Genomic DNA, 25797 nt, shown 5'->3' with positions numbered 1-25797 from the left:
TATCTGGAAGATGAAAGATAGGTGATAATTCCTTTTCAATATAGGATTTAGCAATCATCTGGAAGGTGATAAATGCAATAATCCAGAGAAATTAGCACAGTGAAACCCAGTTAAAATGGGAGAGAATTGTGGTGATCTGCAAATCCAGAGGAGGCAATTTATGCCAAATGACACATCAGATTATTTTCTTCTGAGTGTAAAATTGCACAGCAGCTTCCCAAATATCATTATCAATGCCAGTTACTGTTATTTGCACATGTATCAAGACATATCTGTCATTCCATAACTGCTGAAACACTGATGTTTATCCCACTGAGGTACTTTTTCTGGGGGGAGTATTTAATGATTCCTTATTCAGAATTGATAATGGAAAATGACACACCCCTGAATGACATTTAGATTTTTTTGGACCATCTAAAGATAGGGGGATACTACAGAAATTGCCCACAGTTCATCTGTATCCTGCTTTGCAGAGTTCTCACTTCTCTCTCAGGTGGGAATGGAGCTGGATTCATAAGCAAACCATGAAACAGCTCTTCCCCCAGTCTGAAAGACAAGAGCCCAGTTTGAGAGGGGGGAAAATCCCAGGAAATTTGCATTAAACATTGCTGAAAATTCAAAATAGCATTTCAAAGATGTTTGTGAAATCCTTGGAATGAAATATTGAACAGGGGTCTAAAAATGAACTCCGGTTATTCAAAGTAAGCAGCATAGAAAGAAAATTGGTATTGTAAGAAGAGAAACAAAATGTTTACTTTTTCTATTTCTGCTCATTAAAAATGTGATTAAATTGATAAGGTGAGATAAGGAGACCAGGTGTCATGTATTTCACTGAAGAAAACCAGTTAGCATCAGATTTGACTCCAAACTGAATTCCCCTGTAGCTGTGCATCCTGGAAGAGCTTGGTTTTATTAAATATCCTGCTAGAAATTGTTACTTTGCTGTGTTTGTAGGAAGTAGCTGCTGGTGCCATTCCATCTTTGCCTCAACCCTCATTAGCTCTCATTTTCTACAAAGATGAATCTGTTTTGAGAAGAATCATGGCAAGAAGTTCTGCTGGTGCAGAGGTCTGGCTGTGGAGGCTGTGAGCCCTGTGAAGTTGTCCTCTGTTTGCAGGGAATGCCAGGGCACGGTGTCAAGGAGGGGATGATGAACTGAGCCTGCAGGAAGGCCTGGATTGGCAATCCCTGCCTCTGCTTGTGCAGCTGAGGGGATCCACATCAGAGCAGCCCAAACCCACAGCCATTATGTGATTCAAACCTCCAGCTGTGGCAGCTAGGTCTCAAATTAGGTCTAAATATGCACATGCTTCGTGTACAGCTGCACGCTGCAGTCATTGGAAATATTTTTCTGTGGCAGTCAGTGCAATCATTCTGCACAGCATTCAGGTTTGGTAAAAAAAAACAAACCAAAACAGTTACATTATCCATTTGTGCACCCTCAGACCTCAGAAACTCTGAATTCTGCCATGTTCAGAGCAGGATAAGGTATCATATCACAGGACAGCTCTGGGGAACTTCCCCAGCCTGTGACCATTCCAAAATTGCTGGGCTCCAGGATTTAGCTAAAGAAGCTAACAGTCAGAGTTCTGGACCAACATTCAGAGATCAAGTTTCTCTTTCCAGCACTGGATCAACCTGACTCAGGTCCCACTACACATTTTAGCTTTATTCCTTGGTAAAGCACTTGGGTATATAATTACAAAACAGGATTATGTAAGACTCAGCTGTTATGTTGAACAACTGGAAAACATGACACTAATTCATGATACTAAGCTACTTCATGTGGGCTTTTTATTCTTAATGACTGTAGAGTGCCCAGGTTAGTTTGTAGAACAAGATGTCAAGGACCACTTTAATTTAAAATTTGTGTCTTCAAGCCTCAAGTGGCTTTGCAGTTGCTATAGTAAAATTTATTTACTGAGTGCCAAAGAGCATCATGGAAGAAGAGAGTTGTTTTGCTTCTTAAATGGTCAAAACATAAGTTAAACCTGCCTTTAGGCTAGCTCAGCATAGCCTGAAGCCACCCTGGAATGCTTTCAACAAATAAGAAAAGTTGGCAATTTGGAACACAACCGTTCGGGTTTTTTTCAGCTGGCTTTGCCAGTTTTGGCTTGGGAGATGTCAAAGCCTTTCACTTTTAATATTGCCTAAATACAAAGTAGCACTGCCCTTCTCCCCTTGCCCTTCTGCCAGCTCTGGGGGCCAGGAGTGGGGAAACAGAAAAAAAAAAAAAAAAAAAAAAAAAAAAAAAAAAAAAAAAAAAAAAAAAAGAGTAAACAGAAGAATCAGAGGAAAGAAAAGCCAGGAGGGATGAGGAGACCCAAAGAACCCTTTAATGGAGCTGCAGTTAACTCTTGTTTACAGCCCTTTCACTGTGCATTTGGGCACTCGTGCATTATAAATATGAACATGTCAGACAGTGCTGTAATAGATGCCAAAATCTAACTTCTAACTCATGCCTTATCTTGTTTTATTTGAAAGTCATCATGCATGCTACTCAGATGAATGAGATACATTATTGAGGAGGGGTTGGGAGCAGCCTGGCTGAGCGAGGCAGGCTGAGCACTGGGGAGCTGGGTTGGGTTTGCAGGGTCTGTTGTGCTGACTGTGCCACTCTAAAATCCAGCTCCCAAACCCTCTCTCACCCTGACCTCCATGAGAAGCAGCTATTTTGTAATCAAGTCCATATTATCAGCAGAATCCTTGATGTCTCTTTTTAGATTTTCAACATGTGGTTATGTAATATAACGTGTAATGCTGTGTGCATACCCATATACAGTATAGATATATAGATACAGACTGCAGAATAGCTACTGAACTTGTGCTTAAGCCAAAAGCCCGAAGCCAAGAAGAGCAAACATGAGGGAAGGGCAGCTGTTCTGCTCTGGAAACAGAGATGTTCTGCATCCCCCTTGCTGGCTGCAGCTGCACAGCACAGGCTCACGCCCTGCAAAAATCCTCTCCTTGCTGCTCTTGTGGCAGGAGCTGCTGCTGAGAGTTGAGGTCACTGAGCACAGTGAAGTGCACAGGGGCTGGAGCCACCATGGGGTGTCTCATTTTTGCCCCCCCAAGCTCAGGGCTGGGGCACAGGCAGGGATGTTCCCTGAGTTTCCCATCACTTCTGGCACGTCCAGGCTCTGGCGTCCTACGAGAGGCTGATGTTGTCACCAGGTCTGTGCACGAGGGCTTTTAACAGCAGTACAGGTTTCCTGCAGAGCACGCATGGGCAAATGACCATATTTCTGTCAAATCAGCCAGAGCTGTGTTACACTTTATGCCAGCTCTGTGCTTTTATGCCAGACTGATGCCAACTGGGGGATGACAGACAATTCTTGTAATGGCACAAAGTGCAAATGGTGCAGAGAAATGATACCTGATCCAGTGTGGACTAATCAATGTATTTTAAACAATCTGAGAGGGCAGAATGGATCTATTGGATCTGCACTTTGTACCATTGGAATTGTGGTCATTTTGATCTGTTACTGAATGCCCTAAAACTCAATTTATTGGATACCAGCCCAAGAGTGTCTAAACCAAGACCTGCTTGACATGTCTGTATCTTCTAAGGAAAGAAGATACTTATTCTTGTGGAAGAAAAATTGTATTAGGGGGTCTGAGCTGCTGTATCTAATCCCATGCCATGCATACATCATGGAAATACGTAATTCCCCCCGTCCAGCAGCCTGCTAATGCGGAATGCTGCTTGGCTCTCCATTTTAGAGCTCACAGCCGTGCAGATGCTGCAGAGATAGAACTGGGTTTGGGTTACTCAAAGATCTCTAGCACAGTGTTCACTTTACAAATCCTTTGCCTCCATTTCCTTATTAAAGCAAGAACAAAATCCAAAGAAGTATTTGATTTTCAGCTTTAAGCCTTCTATTCAGGTTTCACTGTGTTTATTTTGAATCACATGTTTTGGACAACACACCCCAGTGTTTTTGTGACTGTGATCTCTGCATGATCCCACCAGGAATGCACAAGACACATAACTCATAACTCTGGAGTGGATGCCTAGAATGGCACCTGGGTGCAGAGTCAGCATGTGAAGAAATTGCCAAGTCCTAGCACATGTCAAGGAAGTGAAGCCTAATGGATCAGGTGCCTGGAAGCAGGATATGAGCTATTGAGTATAAAATGTCCCTTTAAACTCCTGGGGAGGTGTTCTGTTTGCTGATTTATTGTGACAGGAATTCTCATCCTTTGCCCACATGAAATGTCATCCCAGCTCTGGTATCAATTTCATCCCTCTGCAGGGAGATCATGGGGACAGAGCAACACCTGCTCTGCTCATCTTGGGGCATCTGGGTTAGGCTCAGGCTTGGCTGAGCAGCACCTGGGGAGCTTCTGCTGCTGCATTAGCTCTGCCTGGTTTTGGGCATGAAGGAAAATCTGTGGTTTTCAGGGCTGTCAATCAGGGATCCCCCAGTTTGCTTCCCCCAGCACTAAGGGACAAGGTGGGTGGGATTCTAGCAGGGGCGTAGTAGCCATGGGATGCAAATGGTGCCTTGTCTATCATCCTGCCTTCTTTCCAAATAAATGTGTGCATTCTAAAGCCACTATCTGAACTCATTATGCAAAGGCTATATTGATAGCCAGATGGCAGAATCATAATTTTTTGTTCTTTCAAGCTTTTCCCCTATTTAAAGTAGCTTTAAATAGAAGAATAAATTTTCCACAGAGAAAGAATCTTCTATTAATAGCATTAGATCATTTCAGCACTTGAAAGGAAGAAATTAGTTGAGGGTTTTTATAGGGTTTTTTTAATACTTTCTAAAATATTATAAGTTCTTTTATTGTGCAGGCAAGAGTGTCCGCCTTCAGAGTTTTAATTACTAGGGAAAAAAAATTCTCCTTCTCTGAGTTAAAAAAACAAATATAGTGAATAAGATTATGTGAAATGACTTAAAATAAACATCTTCAAACAATCTGGCCCTATGTGTCAGTTCTCTGTCATGCTTTGATAATCTCATTCTGTTGTTGAAATAGATTTACACAGATTGCAGAGGAGGCTTGGAGCTGATTGAAAAGATTTCTGCTCATCCAGTGCACTGAATTGCCAATCAGAGGTGATGTTCTGGGGGGCAGACTCAATAAATTCCTCACTGTATTTTCTCATAACTGAGAAAATTCAGCCAGTTCCACTCCTGTGATCACACATTCTATGATCTCTCCTCATTCATTAAAGAAAATGAGAGGAAAACAAGCTGCAGGCTTCGCTGCGTTTCCCAAATAAACTTTGTTATCCTCTTATGTAAAACACTGGGATATTCCAAGTGGCAAAGAGCTTTATACACAGCTTCATTTAAAAGCAAAACCATAAAACATGTTTTGTTCTGCAGTCACCGAAATTCCAGTCATTTATAGCAATGAATGGGCAATGTCAAAGGCACATCTGGTATTTTTAGCTCTGCTTCATTACCCAGTGTTGTAAGTGAACCCTGAATACTTGTAATGTCTAAAAGCTCTCTCAGAGAAGAAAGGTTGTTCCTGCATAGGCTTGATTAAAGTCAGGCTGTTCCTGTGCAGAGGCTCAGCAAACTGCACTGAGCAGGGAGGGGAGGCTGCAGGATGAGCAGTCAGGGCTGTGCAGAGGTGAAAAGACAGCAAAAAAAGACTGTGAAAGCAGAATGGCTGTGGAGAAGAGGAAGGGTAGCCCAGTGAGGAAGGGAAGAGTCTTTGGTAGGGAGATGTGATTTCAGTGTGACCAACTCCTTGTCTATGGGCAGGAATTTAGGAGTGAATCTCTGTGTTAGAGGCAGATAAGCTCCAGCCAACAGGACTGAGCCAGGGCACGCTAAGGCACGATCACACAGGCCTATAAATGCTGTACAGCTGATACATTTGATAGCAAGAGCCTCTGTTAATGTTTCACAACATCTTTTTACTCTTGTGTGTTTGCTCTTTGAATCCATTTGACCCCTCAGTGAATTTGGTTCATGGTTAAGTTGACCTTTTTTTCTTTTTCCTCTCACTGCACAAGATCCTTGACTTGCTTTGCTCTGCCCTGCTCAGTCCAGACATGAACCAAAGGAAGAGAGGTCTGGCTTCTTCTCAATAAGTTTATAATTATGGCATTTCAGAAGGAAGGATGGTTTTCCCCCATTGTTTCTAAATATTTCTTAGGCAGTTTGAAACAGATTTAGTTTGGATGTAACTTACACTGTACAGGAAGGGACATTGGATGAACTTATTTTCTTGGAACAGTGTGGAGCAGTGTGGCAAGCACTGAACACCCTCCCAGTTCTTATAAAAGCCTGTGGATTTCAGAGTTTCTTGGAACATCACAGGACCAAATCCAAATTATGCCTAGACCAGTGAAATGCAATACTATCATTACACAAAACAATCCACAAAGTCAACAGCAGTCTGAAATCTCTGCAGATGCTGGAGGACAATTACATGAATTTCAAGAGAGTTGTATGGAAATCCTCAGGTGTCTTTGTTATTATTACACTCATAAATTATCTCTTTTTGCAGCTAAGATATTGTCACTTCCTCTGTTGCTTCCTAGGGAGGTTTCTGGTACAAGGAAGCTTGCAGGAGATTTTTGTGGCTTTTTAGTGGTATCCCCCAAAACACAGAGAGGCTCCCTCCTGAGGAAGCAGTTATTACAATATTGTGGGGGGTTCTTGTTTCCAGCTCTCTGTGACTCATGCAGGCAGCTGAGAACACAGTTAAAATATGAATGCTGAAAAGAAACTGAGAAGAGGGAGTAGTTATTCCACTTCTCTTTCTCTTGGAAGAACTAAACCATACATAAATTTAGGTCAGACAGGGTAAAAATATTCCATGCTGGTTTTCCTTCCAAGCTGTTTGGGCTTTGTGAGACATAAAAACAGGCCCAGGATATGGTTGAAATTAACAAGATTATTATTTACTTGTTTAATAAAAACCTCTTGCACTGAAACAGAAATTCAGTTCATATTCTGTGGCGGTTATAAAATGATAGTTTTGTCACAGAGCTGGTTATTCCTTTTGTGTAAAAAGTAATAAATTAAGAACTAAAAAAATAGGAGAAGAAAGCAAGAAAAGAAAGTCAAATATTCCTGCTGATGAAAGGCAAATGTTAGAAAAACACTCATTAGAGGTTTCTGTCTCGAAAACATGTCCCGAATGAAAATGAAGAGCTGGAGACCAAGGAGCTGTCTGGGATTGTTGGTTTAAAATATGTGAATTTAAAACTTGTGGCCAGTAAAATTAACAAAATTTGTCTCTGTACAAACAGAGAGCCTCCTGTCACGCTTTGGTTTGGGAAGTGGTTGTTACATTTTGTACTTTTGCTTAAGTCCTGTCCAGAATAACAGAACTGCAATCACATGAACACTTCTCAAAATTGTAGATTCTCCACATATTTTTTTTACACCATTATATTATAAATTAAGTCTCTAAACATAGAACTGGAGTAATCTTACCTGTTCAGACAAAGTGTGCACAGCAGGACTTTGTAAATTCAAACTCAAATTTAAATTTTCCAAAACACATGGTGATTCACAATGAACAGACGAACAGCAATGTCTGTTTGTGGGACATGGTGCAGAGAGGGTTTGGAGTCATCCATCTGTGCATTAAATTTGCTTTTTCCTTCACGACCTCAAAATTCTAGGAATTTTGAACTTGCCATTGTTAATTTATGCATAGCAGTTTCATTAATGTGATAAAATGTGTTGCTGGAAGACCCTGGGAAGGTACCTGCCACTCTGGACACAGGTATTTATAATGGAAAAATGCAACACAAGGGAACGTCTGCTTTACCAAAAATTTAGGAGTCAATGTCTTGATGAAAGTTGGTGAATTTTGGTACCAACAAGTCTTATGAATTTACATGTGTGATTAGGGGCTTTTGAATTTTTCAATTTAGTAAGACAAATAATGATCTTCATCCATCCTCTGGGAAGAAAACACAGGCACTCTTGGTTTATTTTTGGAAGGCTGCTTGTTTAGTTTGGCTGGTATTTTTATTATCAAGAAGAATCTTGTTTCCTTTGCACTTTGTGAGGAAAGAGCTCGTTCACTGTCGAGTTGGAGTCACAAGATCACACCACTGCTGCTTAACAAATGCAGCCAGGAGGTGTTGAGTCCTCAGCACCAGCTGCTCACAGCCCCACTTCTAACACTGCATTTCTTGCTAATGCAGACACAGCCAATAAATCACATTAGCAAGAGGAATTGCAGTGACTTCCATAGTTCTCCCTGCTTGGCTGCTCGGTGACACAGAGAGTTAATGGACAGACATTGCCGTTCTCCTGCCAAAATTCTCATTTTGTAATTGCCATGTGGGACATTGTCTCTGTTTTGCTGTTTCTTACACAGGCCAAGGATTACAACTCAGCAGCTTGTTTGTCCTAGTTCCTATAATAGAAGAAGGAAACAACCTGGAATGGAGTAATTCCAAGAGCTGCAGAGGAGACAGCTTCATATGTTTAGAGTAATTTCCATGTTTATTCTTGCTCTGAAGATCCTGCCATTTCCATTAGGACTAGATTGTGGTCTTGGTTCAGGCAAACACTGATAATCACTACAGTAAATTTGATAAGCAATTATTTCTCTTGGCCCTCGACCAGTGAAGAATTGAATTTTAGAAGGCATGCTGCAGTTTGGTTAGACCAGTACTTTAAAACCTTACATGAGCTTTGAGAAAGTTCTATGCCAAGGATGATGTTTAATGCAGGATTCAGCTGGTGACAAGTGCCACCCCCGTTGGGGACTTGGTAGCATCTGACTCTGCTCTGTGTTTAAGCACAGACGTGGCTTTTCAAAGGTCCTGGAGGTTTGTGGTACCTTGCTTTGGAGAACTGCTGAGTATTTAGTATAATTGCCTTGGTGAGAGGCACCAGTAGACAGTGGAATAAATTATTATTTAAAAACAATGTTCTCCTTCAAGTATTTCCTACATGTGTCTCATACTTACAGAATAATACATACAGCAGAGAAAACCATCCCTAGAAAGTATTTAACATCCATTCAGGTGAAATGACCTCCCAAGAAGGGTTTCATTACAATTTCCATACCAACCAGGTGTATAAATCACTGGTAGCTTTAGAACAGTTTTACAAGGAGCCACACTGGATGCACAGCCTTAAACAAAAGTTGAATTCGGTCACTGGGCCTGTTTTCTATCTACCTTTCCCTGCAGCTGTTCTGGTTTATGTTAGAGTTTTGTTGTCTCAGTATTCCTTCTCCCAGATCCTGTCCTGTTCTCTGGAGCAGGCCTGGAGTGAGCACCAGACTGCTGAGGTGTGTTTGTTGCCAGTGGGTGTGAGGAAAGCAAGAGTGTGAAGCAGCAGAAGTGATAAAGGAGAAAACAAAACAAAGGGAGATGCTCCTGCATTTCACAGAGCACAAAGAGTGTTTTCCATCTGCAGCAGTGGCACTGAACAGTGACAGCACCAACTGAGAGCTGTGATGTGTTTGAGCAAAGAGGGAAATTATGCATGGAATTACAAGGGCATGAAAGTGCCTAGGACATGAGGATTTGATTAATTCTTGAATAGACAAGTTTGGGATAGATGTAAAGTGAGAGTTGACTGTGTGTCTGACAGATACAGACTCCCATCAGCTGGAGAAACTCTAAACAGGTCAGTCCTGGGCCACGAATCCTAGAAAAGAATCCAGAATCCCAGAAAAGAATCCAGAATCCCAGAAAAGAAGTCCCTGCTGGCAAACATGGTGCCCTTACACCAATGGCTTCCCTGGGTGTTCCATGTCCCTCCAAAGGCAGCTGCTGTCAGGGATAACTGCAGAGGAAGGGAGTTGAAGGTGCCTCTTGGAGACAGTCCAGGGTGTGTTTCAGTCTGCAGACTCCCTGAGGATGCTATAAAAAACATCCTTTCAACAGGTTTGCAGCAAGGCTACAGCTAATTAAACAACTGCAGGTGATGAAAGGCTGGTCCTGCAGTGCAGACAGCAGCTTTGCTGCTCTGAGGGCATCATCCAAAACATCCCCGTGCTGCCTGTGTCCTGCAGCACAGCATCCCCCAGGAGCCTGGGGAAACTGGCCAGCCCTGGGGATTTGTAAGGTGTGTGGCACAAACCCCCTGCAGCTGCAGAGGGACAGACTTGGCACAGCCCCCTGGCCCTCTGCAGAGGCTGTGCCCATTTGAAAGGATTTTTATTTCATTTGAATGGATTTTTTGTGGATCTGGGAGATGCTGCTCTGCTGCCTGAGCCAGCTCTCACTGGGGGAGAGGCTTTGCCCTCTCCAAAGACATTGTACAGGCTCAGGTAACTGAATTAACATTGATTACACAGCAATCCTTCATCAGGCTCATTTTCTCATTGTTACTGAGCTCTTTCTTACCCAGGTAAGGCTGTTGTGGGTTCCTTTATGCAAACACTGACAAACCTATTTTGCTAATGAACTGCTAATGTCAAACCGTGCATTGTAAATCACAGCAAGTGGTGTTGGAGCTTGACACAATGATCCAAAAGCATGAAGAGTTCCTAATTAATTTCTTTACACCTTGGCTCACTTGGTGGTAATGTTGGTAGGTGATATGTCAACTTTCCAAAGGAACGTTTTCTGGAAGAAGTCACAAGTCTCAAGCATACAAAGCACATTTTTATCTAAGACATTTAGCTGGAGTTGCCACTTCCCTGCTCCCTTTCCTTTGATAAGCATAATCTGTTTCCCCATTCATGTCAGGGTAACCTGGTTTTAAAATCCAAATACTTTGAAGGAGGCTCAGCATGACAAAATGGAAATAAACTTCCCTGGCAAGCACAGCCCTCTCCTACCACCCACAAGTTATGCTTTGGGGTTTTTATTTTATTTCCTTCCATTAGAGAAAAATGTTAAATCATAATTTAACATACTAAAGAGCAGTGGAAATTATAGAACAAGGACAAATGGCAAACCTTTTGAGTCTGAAGTAAAAATGGAAGTTCAGACTTTGGAGACCACATAGTAAACTTGCATTTCCACGCAGAGAATTACAAAAACTTAATCAGGATTTATATCACTCAGTAAAAGGAAAAGTGATTGAGGCCAAGCACAGCCTTTACTGAGGGGAAGCTGAATTCAGAGCTCTATTTCCCTGCATTCTCTGTATTTCCCTTCTGTTTATCTTTGCTTTTCACCCTGCCTTCACGGATCTCTGTGAGTCTGCAGCCTGCACAAATTTCCTGTGCCAGATTTTGCCCCCAAGGTGACTCGGGGGATGACGTGGATGCCATGTGGATAAACCTGGCCCACTCTCCATCTGCTCCTTGGGACGTTCAGCTCTCGGAGAGATGAAATCCATGGCGGGAAATCAGGAACATAAAGGGTTGCAATAAGAGAAGAATTCAAGCCATTTTTTTCCTTACACCGTTGACCATACAAACCTAAAAATTTGGATAGGTAAATGGCAGAATTTGCACCTGAAACCTGTAGTTTTCCCTACTTTATTTCAGTATTTTTTTGGTCTAACAAATAAGATGTGTCAGAGCAGCAGTCTATGTCACATAAGCAGCTGTGCGCCCAAAATCAGCTCATGATTATATTCAATATTTACTACAGGTACCTTGCCTTTCTAAATATCTAACTGTTAAGAACTAGGTTTTCTCTTTTACAAAGGATTCTGTAGAAGTTTTTTCCAAACTAGTCCCAAACCATACTGAAACATTCACAGCTTCAAATACAAAGTCCTTCAAAAATTAAATAAATTTCAGGTTCATCAAAAACTTTTCTCTTTTATAATTTTCAGTTCTAGTTTCTAACAGTCATTCAAAACTGCAAAAATAAAAATACTCTCTATGTTCAAAAAACTGAAATGGAAACTTCAAACTGGAACATTCTGCTGCTCTCTCTTTCAAAGAGAGTCAAGAAAGAGAGCATGTCTGCAGAAATGCAGGTGACAGAAAACATTTTTAGAACAAGGAAGAGCTCCATCACAGGAAACATCTAAGTGGTGCAATAAAAAAACTCTTCAGTTTGAATTCTGCTTCTCTGGAACATAAGACAGAAGCATTCAAAGGCTTCCAGACACGAGCAGCTTACCCCTATCCTGCATGTTCGGTCACTGTGGTCAGGTCTCTATTTTTCAGGATGCTAAACTAAAGAAAAGGGGGATTGTTCCTGCTGCTAATTCTCTTTCACAATGCTCAGGATAATCTTTACTCTGAAAGCTGACACCTTTCTGCCTTCCCTGCCCTGCAGGCTCCTCTCACTTCGTTGAGGGAAGTGCTGGCTCAGTTTGGGAGTGGCCAGGGGGACACAGGAACCCTTTAAAACCTCAGCTCCCCTGTGTCATCCTCCCTCACCTCCCTTCCAGAGGAACTCCTGAATTCCAGGCAGCACTGGAAGTTACTGGTGGTAAAGGCACCTCTATCCCAAAAGCCAGAAAGGTCATTTTGATTCCACTCACTGTCTCTACCCTCTGCAGTGGACCAAAGGGAACTTTTATTTCCTTTTTTTAGCTCAGTACATGAGTTGCAGAGAGAGATGCAATGACAGTAAAGGGGAAAACATGCAGAGCTGCATCCCAAACCAATTCATCAGCAAACAGAGCACGCCTGCCTTACAAATTTGCCTGCAGCTCTTGTCTGCTGTGTTATTTTTAAACTGCCTGCAGGTTGCAGATTTTTCAGTGGTCCTTCTCCTACTAATGTACACACAGGATTTAGCAAGGCACAACTTTCATTACTGTGAATTTGAGTTACCAGAATCCCCAGCACATTAAAATTCAGCATCCTTCATCTTCCCACAAACTTCTTGCTGCATTCACGGGAGGACATCCCGTGTCCCCTGCAGCCTGCCTGCATGGCAAGGTCAGTGTGACTCAGCCCTGCATCCCTGATGTTCCCAGCTGCCCTTCCTCAGCCTGTGGAATGCATCCTGCAGTTGCTGTAATCAGCAGGCATCCAGCTACACACTGCAAAAACCCGAGAAGATGAACCCAACTCAGTGAGCCCAGTGCTCAGTTTAACAGTGTTGTTGTCACCCAGACATGTCACCTCAGCACCAGAGCCAGCTGTGGCAGGGATGAGGGCTGTGGCAGCTCAGGGCACTCTCCCACCACACAATTCACAGAAATCCCAGCAAACCTGCTTTCCTCTGTGGGAAGCTGCCTGGGATGGAGGCAGGGTCTGGAGCTTCTATGAGCAGAAAACCTTCACAACCAGTGCACAATTCCCACAGAGAGGGGAACTGCAGGAAGACTGCTCTATTTATGGCACCACAATGTTTTAAAGAAGAAAGCAAGGGAGTGTTTTTCACCACGACTGCTGCTGATGTGAACAGAAGCTGCAGATGCTCAGACTTTCTGAGGGGTCAGGCCCTGGAGCCAAATGTAATGAATATTATGGTTTGTTTGCTTCTTCTTTGTTGCCTGGTTGATTCTGCAGCCCAGAGCTGCACTGCAGAGCAGTTCCTGTCACTTTGGAACCTCTCCCCTCCTCTGACTGGGAATGTCTCAGAGATTAACCCACTCACACTGCACCACTGCTAGGAACTCTAGAAATTACCCAGTTACCATTGGGAGAAGAACTTGCCCACATCATCAGCAGGGGCACAGCCACGTTGCTTTCCACCCCTTTGGCACACTTGTGAGGAGTTTGTGTTATGAGAGGGGTTTGTTCTGGGGCTGAAGCTCCAGCACAGGAGTCTTTGCCCTCAAATGTGTACAGCAAGGAATTTAAAGTGATTTTGGCATAAACAGCCAATAAGCTTCAGCCAGAGCAAAATCCTGTGCCCCACAGGGCTGAGGATTGCCTGCTTGTGGGGCAGTGAGGGCCAACAGGCTGGCCTGGATGTGCTGGGGTTAAATTGGTGCTCTCTGGACCTGATAGTGACTGTCCCTCATCCTTCCACAACACACAGCCAGTTAAGCTGCTGCTTGCTTCCCCCTGCTGATTTGGAGAGTCATGGTTTGACTCTTGGCTGTTTGTATTTTGCAGACATCCCCTCTGTAATTGCATGGCCTGGCCCCAGGCTGTCAGGCTCTGGGAGAAATAACCACATTATTCCACAGAACAGTTAGCATAATTAAAATATTGACTGCAGATTAAAAAAATGTGCTGAATGTTTCACAGAGTGGTTGGAGGGTTGGCAAGCCTTGGCAGCTTGTTGGCTGCAGGAGCTGGCTGATATTTAGGAGTGCCTTCTCCTCCAGCAGTCACTGCTGTACATGGGAACTGCTTTTTGGGCTGTCAACTTCTGATCTCCCAGGCAGCCAACCCACAACCAGGAGAAAATGAACTGACTGGAAATGAGGTGCTCCAAGGGCTCTCTTGTGACTCTCATTGCCAGTGAGACCACTTCCTTGTTATTTAGGACTTCAGGACATCTGTCTTGCTGTGTGTCTGTCTATTTCTGTGTCCATCTCTCCCAATGCACAGTATAGAAACTGCATATGGTGAGAAGGACTGCATGTACCATATGAGAAACATCAATAAAGTAAAAAAGCCCACAAAAGTCTCCACTAGAACATGTGTTTTAGCTGCTGTTCCTTCTTTGACATTGGATTTGTACCTGTGTTTCATCTGCAATCAAAGTCTTTGCATTTCCATAACAAAGAGGGCAGAAAGCGGGGGAAGAAACACAGTTGGCAGGGCTGGTGTAAACCACAGAAGCACCCAGGGAAACCTCAGTGTCCTTTAAAATCTCCCCATTCCCCTTCTTAGGGGACTATCTGGGACCATGAGCATTGCTGGAGACCCACAGGTTTGGGTTCAAATGATTTCCTGGTTCTTTGTGTATCCCCTACCTGCAAAAAACTTCAAATGGCCTCATGCTACCAATGTTAAACAAAACCTGTGGGGGATGTCTGACCCACTTTGCAGACACCTCCATCCCAAAGGAAACACAGTAAATCAGCTTCGTGTTTAATCCTCACTTCCGTGCTTGAGAAACTCCTGGCCTGGGAGGAGCAGCAGTGCAGTGTGACAAGGAGCAGGGACAGCTGAGCTGAGCTTGTCCCTCTCCACTGCGGCTCCCAGGGCTCTGATTCACAGCCTCATCCACAGCTACTTGGAGATGAGCTAATTTCATGAACATTTCTATTTCCACTCAAGAGGTGTCACAAGAAATGACCAAATGCTATTTCCTGAGGCTTCTATTACAGCTTTAAAGTGTTCATAATAGCAAGTTAATAGGAGATCTGCTCTGCCATTTTCCATTCTCGTTGCTATTGCTGTAATCAAGAGCAGCTCTAATTCTTCAAAGCTTATTTCTGTGGTACTTCTCATTTTTGAATACACTGTTAGGAAAGAAGCAGAATATCTTGGCACTCCAGCTGTGGTCTGTAGGCTACTGCCTTCCTTCTGTCCAAGGCTCATTGCTGTTTTCTGCTTTCAACTTAATACTGACCTCCAAATTGTAGATTATAAATATCACCTTGGGTAGGCACCATGTGTTCAAAGGAAAAAAAATATTACTTTAAATCTTTTGTAAATTAAACCCCCAGATAAACTCAGTGGAATGAGGAAAAGGTGCTCTAAATTCAGTACAAAGAAAGAGAATTTCACTGGGCATGCATGATGTGTGTGGGGAATTGTTAGAGCTTTTCTCTGCTCTAATAGCTCACATAGCCAAGTTTTTAGTTTGTCTCCACTGAGTGATTCATCTCTATTACCAGTATTTTCAAAATTAAATGGAAGAGGAGGAATGTGTTGATTCCCCTGCTGTGTTTAATAATCTCCCAAAAATTGTTTCCTGTTTACTTGGAAATCCCCACCTCCATGCTGTGATTTAGGCATTTTCACCCTGTTAACTTAAAAACAAAGCCTAGAAGATGCTGGATATGTATGATCTTGCAGTCATAAAGCAATTTATGATAAATGTTGCTGTTCCAGAGAAAAATCACTTGGTAATGTACATATGTTCATAGCTTCACATTCCCAATTTAAATCATAACTGGTTGTTAGGAAAAAAAATACAAATTGCTGCTCAGTTTTTATTTCTGTAACAGGTCTGATGGCAGCTTCTCTTTCAACAATTACTGTACTGGTGCTGTAATACAGATCTCAGTAAAGACATCAATAACTCCATTTAGGGGACTGTCCTGCTGTCCTCCGTGGCACTGGCTGGCACACAGCTGTGAATGCTCAGTGGGTATTGTTTCATGCAACACTTGTCTATAAGCATAACCTGTGGTGCATTTTCAAGGAAAATTATTAAAAATACCTAAATTGATTTTCCAGCTGAAGCATTATCTCTGAATTCCTGTGGCTTGGCTGGACAAAAAGGAAAGAATTTTCCCCGTAGCTTTCTCAAGGAATAAATTGTCACAGTAGTTCTGAGATTTTACTTACATAGCACATATCAAACAAACTCTTCTTTTATATAAGATTTACATTAGCTCACAAAAGTCAGTGTGTTCTGTGTTAGCTCATGTGAAGAGTTCATTTAAAAGGCAGCAATATCCTGTGACCCAGGAACAGAGCTGGAATCTGGGGATTCCAAAGGGATCTGAGCTCTCTCACACTTCCTCTCAGGTTTTCATAAAGGTCTGCAGTTTTTAAATGAGCATTACATTTATGTGATTAACTGGAGGCCACGTGAGCCTGATTTACAGATGTGTTGAACTTCCACTGCTCCTGTTAAAGCCATGGGGAGCTCTCAGCTCTCCAGGTTTCAGGAGGCTGTGACAGCTCCCTGCAGCTTTTGGGGGGACAGTGGCACCAGTGCCTTGGTGAGCACCTTTGCCTGCCCTTTGCAAGTCACTGTGGGGTTTTGTCTAACAGGATTTTCCTCTCTTCCCCTCTCAGATGAGATGGAGCAGTCCCCTGCAGTGCGTTCTGACTACTTGGTCTCAGGGATTAGAACTCCACCAGTGAGGAGGAACAGCAAACTGGCAACACTGGGCAGGATCTTCAAACCGTGGAAGTGGCGGAAAAAGAAAAATGAGAAGCTAAAGCAGACATCTGCAGGTAGGCTGAGAACAGGAGAGGGATGCTGCACAACAAAGCTTTCATGGGTCATGTTAAAGGTGACCTGAGCCAAACCCCATTCAGAGATTCCAGAATTCAACAGATTAATAATGTTTAAGGCTTGGAGGGGCCCATACAGGCTGACTTCCTGTATAACACAATATAGAGGAAAAGGTTAAAATATGAGAGTGAATCACAAGCCTTGCCCCCAGACTGCTTTCCATGGGCTGTCCCTTCTCCACACAGGCTACATTTATGGCCCCAAGTATTGTCACCCCTTTTATCTGGGGTGAAGTTTATATAGGTCACAGTGACATGATGAGAAGTGACAGGAGGGAGCTGCAGCACGTGAAATGCCTTCCCTCAAGCAGCTGTCTCTGAGGGGAAGGAGCCCAGCACACAGCACAGCATCCTCTCACTGGTCTCCAGGGATCAGTATGGAGACAAACTCACTTGCATTTTCCTAAGATGGGACAGTGCAGTTCCCTCCATTTGCTGCTGTATCCTGTGGGAGTGTCCCAGGGGAGGACGCTGTCCAAGGCAGCTCCAAGGTGCCACAGGAAACAGCAGGGAGGCTCTGAAATCCCCGTGGCTCTGCACTCAGAGTGGTCTGACAGCACCTCACATCATAAACCTCAGCTTCACATGGGGTGATTTTAACAAAGGAAGAGGCACAAACAGCTGACCAATCTATGCTCCCCAAAACAAATCCTTGCAGTCCTTTCCAGGAGTTGAGACTAGAGGGAATTTCCATGTTGCTTCTTTCTCACCCTGTTACATGACTGCTCTGTTGGTAACTGGTGCTGTCTTGTGCCACTACTTTGTGCAGTGCTGGAGAAGAAGATGACAGCACGGCAAGGGAGGGATGAACTCATTAAGAAAGGCCTTCTGGAGATGATGGAACAAGGTAAGTAAAAATTCTTAATTTTTTTTTATCAGAGGCTCTTTCAGGACAGTAGGAAACATACTTGCAAAAGCAGAATAAACAAGGAAATGAATAAAAACCTTCAATCCAAACAGAGAGGAAAACTCAATGTCTGAATTTAAGGCTTGTCATCCTTCAAGCTCCTCCCTGCTGCAATCAGTCCATGCAGTTTAGTGTTTGGTGCTGTCCCATCTTGAATGCTCCTCTGTGTTCCCTTGGTTTACACGTGGTGCAGCCCGAGCTGGTATGTATGTTTTATGTAATTGCTCTAAAGCCAGCTAAATCCCTCTGCCAAGAAATCCAGCTCAAGCTGGATAAATATAAACTTCAACATACAGATGCAGTCAGCTAACATGAACAACCTATGGGTCCAGATCCTGTCAAATGATCCTAATCTGACTTTTTCAGCTGTTTTTCCAAGTTTGTGATGTAACACATTGCCAGTCTGCCTGCTTTTCATTCCCATGGAAAAGTGAAGCATTTAGTGGAGTCATTTTAAAGCTTTCCTGAGTACAAACCAGAAGTCATGGAAGGAAAGTTGATAAAGTGTCAGAAACACTCACAAAGGACATGGTTCTTGTGCTCCAAAGCCCTGACAGATGCTCAAGGGAGACACAGATCTGGTTGACTGTTCTGTGAGATTAACTGAGCTCCCAGAGTTATGGACAACATCCCAATTGCCATTTCCACCCAAACAGAGATAAACACCACAAATCCATCTTTACTTTGAAAACATCATAGCAGAAAGTACTGTCATGAAAGAGGACTGGCCTTTTGAGTTTGATTAATCTCACAGATAGAAGTTATGTTCTTGGAAAGTAGTAATTGAGTTTCTTTTGTATAAGACAAATGCCGTGCCTGTAAATAACCCCTGGGACAATACTCAGTGATGCCAAGCTGGAGTGAAACTGAGCAACTGAAGAGTCAGAAAAAGAGCTTTTTAAATAGGATTTTTTCCCACGAGAGTAAAGCAATTTTAATACTATTCTGTTGGATATATTTTAGACTTTATATTAAATAATCTACCAAACCATTCATTTATTCTAAAATGGAAGTTCTTAGAAAGTTCATTTTTAATTCCTGTCCATTGAAGTCTTTGTGTCTCTCATAATTCTAGATAATTACTTGTCCTATTAGCATATTAGCATTACTGTATGTACATGATCTCCACTAGGAGCAGGAAAGTTCCCTATAATCCATGAATTTGAAGTCATGCTCTGCAAAAAACCAGTAAAATAGAACTTCTGTGGAGCACATTAAGAGGCAATAATGAGGAATCAATAAACCTCTTGCATGCATAAAGAACGGTTGGGAGGAAAAGGTGGTGCCAAACAGCAAGATAATTTTAACAAAATTAAAATAGTTCAAATAAATATAGTCCAGTGAGGTGTGAGGACAAGCTGTGCTTTTAACTAGACAGCTGCAAACAGACTGCTTACCTGTCTGCAGGAGAGTTGCCTGGAGCTCCTATAAACATCACACAAATTTCCAGTGCCTCCCTGTGCCCAGAAAGGGAAGAGTGGATCACAGTCAGCTGAAGGACATTGCAGCTGCCTGCAAGTTATTTTTCTTTACAGTGTTGTGAATCTCCAGGGTTATTTTATTATATTAGTAGAAGCAGCTTATTAACTGGAATAAAAACTGACCCAAATAATTCTCAGTAAATGATTAGTGCCCTAGTTGGACTGAGCTGAAGTGGCAGCAGTTTCAAGGCTAAGTCCTTGTTCATGCAGTTAAGTTGCAATTGTCAAAGCAGCAAAACTGTGCTAAAAGACTACAGTAAATCCTCAAATCCCTCTATTCCATCAGGCTCTACTCCACTTCCAGGGAGCTGATTCCTGCTCACTTTCATAAACAGCCCATCTGGGAGGATGCTGCAGCCTGAGAAGCCTCATGCATTTGCAGCAGGTGCCACTCAGACCCCCAGCACAAGGCCTGGAGCAGTGTTGGGCACTGGCCCTGGCCCTGGCACTGGCCCTGGCAGTGGCCCATGTGGCTCTGAGCTCTGCACAGGGCTGGTGCAGGACCTGCAGTGCCCTGGGAGCAGCCCAGCGTGGATTGCACTGTCCCTGTGTGGGTGGCCAGTCACCCTGGCAGGTTGTGTCCCCCTGTCTCCTCACACAGCCCCCAGTCCTGGCTGGCCACTGACAGCGTGGCCTGGGCCACCTCTGTCCCCTGCTCCTCTGTGGCTCTGCTCACACAGGGCAGATGCCAGCCTGGAAAACTCCTGAAATGCAGCTTCACTCTGGGGAACCAGCTGAGCTCCCTGAGAGATGGCCTGGGTCTGGCACTCAGCAGGGTTAATTCCCAGCCAAGTCCCAGCCCTGCTCCTGGTTACCGTGCAGTGCTGAGGGCTGGGGTCCTCCTTCCCCCTGGATCTGAGGCCCGTGCTTTGTCCTGTCCCCAGACCATCTCTAAAACACAGTGTTGGGACCCACTGGCACTCAAAACAGCACACCCACTTTGATCTAAGCACCAGCTGATCCTTCCTGTCCCAGAACATCGCTGTTGTGAGTCTCAGAAATGCTCCAAGAGGAACATCTTCCACCTGCCATCCCTTCATTAGCCCCTGCCCTGCCAGGGGCTGGACCTGAAGGAGCCCTGAAGGAGTGTCTGGTGCAGATCCATTGTGGCCCAGCTGCCTTTCCCAAGGGTGTGAGGAAGGTGCAGAGCAGAGTTACCTTGAACATGTTTAGGGAGCTCCCCCATCAATGTTTGTCCCCTTGGTGAGCACGAAGCTGATCAGGTTTATCTGTGCTTACAGCTCGGGGCAGTGGTTCACACACCCATGATTATGTACAGGCTGCCTTCACAAGGAGCTGAAATGTAGGCAATGAACTTTTTCCCCCTCCCCTTCTCTGTATCATAGCAACTGTGCTACTGCAAGGGCTATTTTAAGAACAGTAACTTTTCACCAAACGTGATTATGAGGCAGACTGAGTGAGCTCAGTGTGCAAAAATACTGCATCCCTTCCACAGCATCTCTGGGCCAAAATCTGATACCCTCACCCAAAAGCACAAGAAATTACCCTGCAGATTGTCCAAATAGCATTAAGAAGAGATAACTGTGAATGTTGCAGTTTTAAATCAATGCACAAGGAGCTTGTAATGATAGAACTGCAAGAAAACACAGCCCTGTGAGGAGCTTCCAGAAGGGAGTGTCCAGGGCTGAGAAATACCAGCTGGGAGGTGAAGGGTGGACAGCAGGAGCATCCATCAGCATGGAGAGCTGCCCAGGGAGGGAAGTGATTGCTTTCTGTGGTTTGCAACAGTGATGTAGATCTTGTAAATTCTGAGGGAGTAAAAGAGTAGTTTGTATTCTGAAGACTCTTGCCTGAATAAGAGAATACTAGAAAAGCTTCAGTCATCAAGATGCGTACAGCTGCAGGGATCACTGGCACAAAAATCTTTCAGAGTAAGCAAAGAGAGCAGTTTCTAGGTCTGCATGAGGAAGGATTTGAATTTCTGATCAGCTCAATCACACAGGATATACTTTTCAAAGCTGAGTAACTAAAACTGTGCTAAAATCCTGCAGTTTGGTAGGAATATGAGCAGCCTTTCCTTCCTCCAGCATGGCTGGATGGCAGCAGGTCATGCACAGAGCCTGGCACAGCCCAGACATGTCAGACCCACCTGGGAATGTGCTGCACCACAGGCTCTGCTCATGCAAGGAAGGAATTGCCTCCTCCTGGAGACCTCTGATCGCCCATTGCTCATCTCCACGTGGCAGCTGCTTCCAGAGCACAGTGGCCACTTGCTGAGGCAGCTGGATGCCCACATAAATAGGTTTCTCCTTGAGAAACCTGAGTGGGTTTTTGTGCCCAGGTGGGCTGGTGCCCACAGGATTTGCATCACAGGTGGTTAACACAGAGATCAGGTGCTGCTCTAAGAAAAGTCTCAGTCTCCTGAGCACAAGCAGCTTTAAGACTCCCTCTTCTCAAGAGAATAGCAGGAGGGGGCTCAGCTTTCACTGCTCATGGTTTAGCTAAGATTAAATGATTTGTTTCAGATACTGAAGGCAAAGCCTGCACTGGTGACGATGGCACGAGGGTGACGCAGAGCGAGGCTCCAGCAGCCGTATGCCAGGCACTCACCTCAGAGGAGGAGCAGCAGGACACCACAACAGCAGCCACAACGAATGTGACCTCCTTTGGTGAGGAGCTGCACTTGGATGAGCTGAAAGAAGATGCAGGTATTGGATATAAAACGTCTTCAAAAAACTCTGAAGTGTTATAAAAATATTTGTGCTGAGGAGTCTACTTTGTTAGTGCATTAAAGGTCAAAGCACCTTGTTCAGCCCAGCCCCACACTACGTTAGCAATTGGTATTTAATAGTGATTTTTGAGACTTCTACCAAGCTGAGGAACTACACAAAGCTTGGCATGATTGGATTAGTTGAATTATGAGATGATCCAGTCTTGGCATGGTGCCCCTTTGGTATCAGCAGCGGCTGCTGTGAAGATGAAATAAGCTTCTCTTGAAAAGATTTCTTAAACTTCTGTGCCAAGCCTGAATTTATTAGTCCTGGCTCGGGAGAGCAATGCCAATACACAGCCCACACTGTCCATGTCACCACTCTGTCCCCAGCATGCTGCAACCACCAGTGAATTTTGATTCCAGGAGCAGAGATCAGCTAAGCCAGGCTCCTTTGGTGCAGCTCTGCTGAGCTCGTCCATGGCAGCCGTGCCTGGGGACGGGAGCAGCCAGGCACAGCCCCGCAGCTGGAGGGCTCCAGTCACCTCCTGACAACCAAGAAATGCAAAGCTGCAGAGATAATGCTTTATCCTGGTTTGTGAGGACTGTCATGTGGTGATTATGGATCTTCCTGCCCTCTGGGCAATCTTTACACTTTCTCCATCTGCCCTGGCTGCCTTTTGTTCTCTGTCCCACCCCTTCAGGCCCTGCTTTCCTGGGGGTCCCAGCCCCTGGTTGCTTCCACCCTCAGAATGGAAATCAGTCCCTCATCAGCTGAGGCAAAACCCACTCATCTTCCTGTTCTTACAACAACCAGATTGAATCTTGACCAGATTACAGGTTTCTTTTCTTCTTTCTCTACTCTAGAGCATTTAATTCTGTATCACTAAAGAAATTTCTTTCTGAACTTGTAATTCTTACCATTGGGACGTACTGTCATGGAAGGATGACACTAATAAGATGTCATCTGTTGAACCTTATGGCTCTGCGTAAACTCATAGTGCGATTTCAAATTCACCTTACAGTGTGTTCAAAATTGTGTATTGAAGCTTTCAAAATCATCCAAATTTCTTAGGTCTTTTCCCCTAATCCTAGTTCCTTTTATTGTCTCCCTGAAACAATCTCTCCTGTCCTCTGTATTTCTTTTCCTCCATTTTTTGAGGTGTCATTTTCCCAGGTTCCACAAAAAATAACAGTGGGATTACATTCTCCTGTCTCCTGTCTGAGAGACTCCAATTTGTAGGAAGTATTTCTGCCTCTCCTATTGGTGGCCTCTGGCTTTCAAAATAATAATTGCTGATCTAGTTTTATGTGCTTATTTATCCCTGTCTGTACATCCTAGAATTCCTGTCTATAGTGAGTGCACCTGAAGGAATTAATTGGGTGGGAAAGCTCTTCAAAATTGACAGTATGCTGCTAAATTTATTATAATGTCTATTTTTTTATAACATTTGCCCTTGGGCTCAATCTAGGCCTAATGCAGTGGGTGTCTTTCCAGAGATTCACATCAATAAGTGACCAGGTAGAAACAAAAGGGATTTGCTTTATACCCAACGTGTTCTATGCCATCCTGAGGATGTGGGATAAAGGCCAAGGAGGGGAAGAGGAGAAAACACAATTTGCAGACTTCATGTTCATGTTAATACACAGCAAAAGAACAGCCAGGGCACAAAGAGGGCAGTTTTCCTCACCTAACCTTGCCAGTGGGCTGGGGGACAGTCCCAAGGGGAGGATTTCTACCTGGTAATGAGATGGCATTTTGACAAGTGGCACTCCATGAATAATTCTAGTGCTGAGCACTTGGAATACTTTCAGCAGGATAATATTCACTCTGCAGTATGAAATCTGTTAATGGGTTTGTGTGCTCAGGACTCAGGTCTGCCTGACACCACGCTCAGAGCAGGGTGGAGTTCAGGACCCACAAAGTCTGGCTGGGGCTGGGAGCCTTTGGGACCCACCTGCTCTGCAGCAGGAGTGCCACTGTGGCTGTGCCAAGCAGCCCCTCCTGTCCCAGGGACAGCCACTGATTCCAGGGGAGCCACTGCCAGGGAAAGCATTGCTCCTCTCAGGGGAATGCACTCAAATCTGACTCATTTTCCTCTCCAGCTCCTAACATCTACTGGGGCTCTTGATCTTTCACTAATGTAACCCATTAGTGACTCTGTTTTTCCCTTCCTCTATTACACATTTTGTCTCCTGTGCAATGGGCACAAACACCCAAGTGATGTCACCCTGGAACAAGGCATTACCCTAGAAGTGCATTTAAAAAAAATTATTTCCTTCTGTAATTCACATAACTATCCCATACAGCAGCTCTCCTGTCATGACAAATTTCACAAGAGCTCCTGGTAATGATGCATATTTATTCTTTCCTGTCTCTTTTGAATGATAAATACTCATTCCTCCCCTTCTAGGCACACTCATTAATCTGTTTGTCAACAAATTAAATGTCATTATCTTGCCAATGCTATTGTTTCCAACTGCCTGAGTGCCTTGGTGCCTCCCCACGCACTCTTGAGCACGAGGCTGCTGGATGTTCATTAATACAGAGAGTTTGAATTCCCAACAAGACAAAACTGAGCCAAGAAAAGATTTGTGATGCAGCAGCTGTGGGTGCCACTGCAGTGAGATTTTGGGAGATGGCTTGGAATGGTTTGGAGGGAAAGGTGCTCTGGTCAGACAATCCAGAGTGCCCAAAGGAGTGGGATTTGCCCAGGAGTTTGGGGACCCCTCTCATGTTCTGCATGACCCCAGCTCTGGATCCCCAGCACAGGAAGACATGGAGCTGTTGGAGGTCCAGAGGGCCACCAAAAGGATGAGAGGTGTGGAACACCTCTCCTGAGAGATCTGGGGTCAGCCAGACTGGAGAAAAGAAGGCTCCAGGGAGATCTTGTTGCAGCCTTTCAGTACTTGAAGGGAGCTTATAAAATAGATGAAGACAAAGTTTTTGGTAGGACCTGTTGTGATAGAACACAGGGCAGTGTTTTTAAAATGAAAGAAGGAAGATTCAGGCTAAATACAAGGAAGAATTCTTTTGTAATAAAGGTGGTAAAACACTGGAATACACTGCCCAGAGAGGTGGTTGATGCTTCATCCCTGGAAACATTCAAGGTCAGGTTGGATGGGACTCTGAGCAATTTGATCTTGTTGAAGATGTCCCTGCTCATTTCAGGGGATTGGACTAAATACCTTTAAAGGTTCCTTCCAACACAAACTATCCTATGATTCTGAGAGATTTAAACACTGATCTCCCCATTTTGATGAGTGCTTCCCCCTCTGGGGTAGGAAAAATAACCCTCATGGCTACAGCTGAGCCCAGAGTGGCTGGAAATGCACTTTGGAGGGAGCCTGGCCGTGGCTGGATCAGAGTCAGCCTGCAGGTTCCCGTGGGTCCCTCAGCTGCCCAGGCAGGGATCAGGACGTGTGACAGTGAGAGCCCAGCAGAGAGGCTCTGTGGGAGTCTGGGCACTGCCAGGGCAGCTGTATCTGAGCAGAATTCAAGGATGCTAAATTTGGACTTCATCACTGAAATTCCACCTGTGTCCTGCTTCAGCTTCATGCCTTTCTGGATCTATTCCCCTGTGCCCTCATCACAGCCTGGTCAATTTGATGAACTGCTCAGTGATTCAGCCTGCACTAACTTTCACAGCTAAGTGCTTTTGCCATCCTTGCAGAGACAGTCCTGAAATGAGCAGTGCTTCACCATCTCAAACCAGGGTCTTGGAAACTGATTTATTTTCTTAAGTACTTCACCAATTGCCTGTTCCACTCTTAACTGCTCAGATCCAATTGAAAATCTTTTTTTGTGGCAGGGTCTTTTTGGTTAT

At 44.1% G+C, this 25797-nt stretch overlaps 1 protein-coding gene across 2 annotated transcripts in view; it reads left to right on the top strand.

The window, feature by feature from the left end:
* The window catches only part of PHACTR3 (phosphatase and actin regulator 3), a 99593-nt gene that overhangs the window by 35278 nt on the left and 38518 nt on the right, over positions 1-25797 (top strand). For both annotated transcript variants that reach the window (XM_064391049.1, XM_064391050.1), the window contains exons 2-4: positions 16690-16851; positions 17681-17758; positions 21786-21968. In XM_064391049.1, the coding sequence (XP_064247119.1) occupies positions 16690-16851; positions 17681-17758; positions 21786-21968 (423 nt within the window). The remainder of the gene's footprint in view (positions 1-16689; positions 16852-17680; positions 17759-21785; positions 21969-25797) is intronic.

Source organism: Passer domesticus, chromosome 16 (genome assembly GCF_036417665.1).
Source record: "Passer domesticus isolate bPasDom1 chromosome 16, bPasDom1.hap1, whole genome shotgun sequence".
NCBI lineage: Eukaryota > Metazoa > Chordata > Aves > Passeriformes > Passeridae > Passer > Passer domesticus.
Note: the sequence above shows the minus strand (reverse complement) of the source record. Positions and strands in the feature narration are given on the sequence as shown.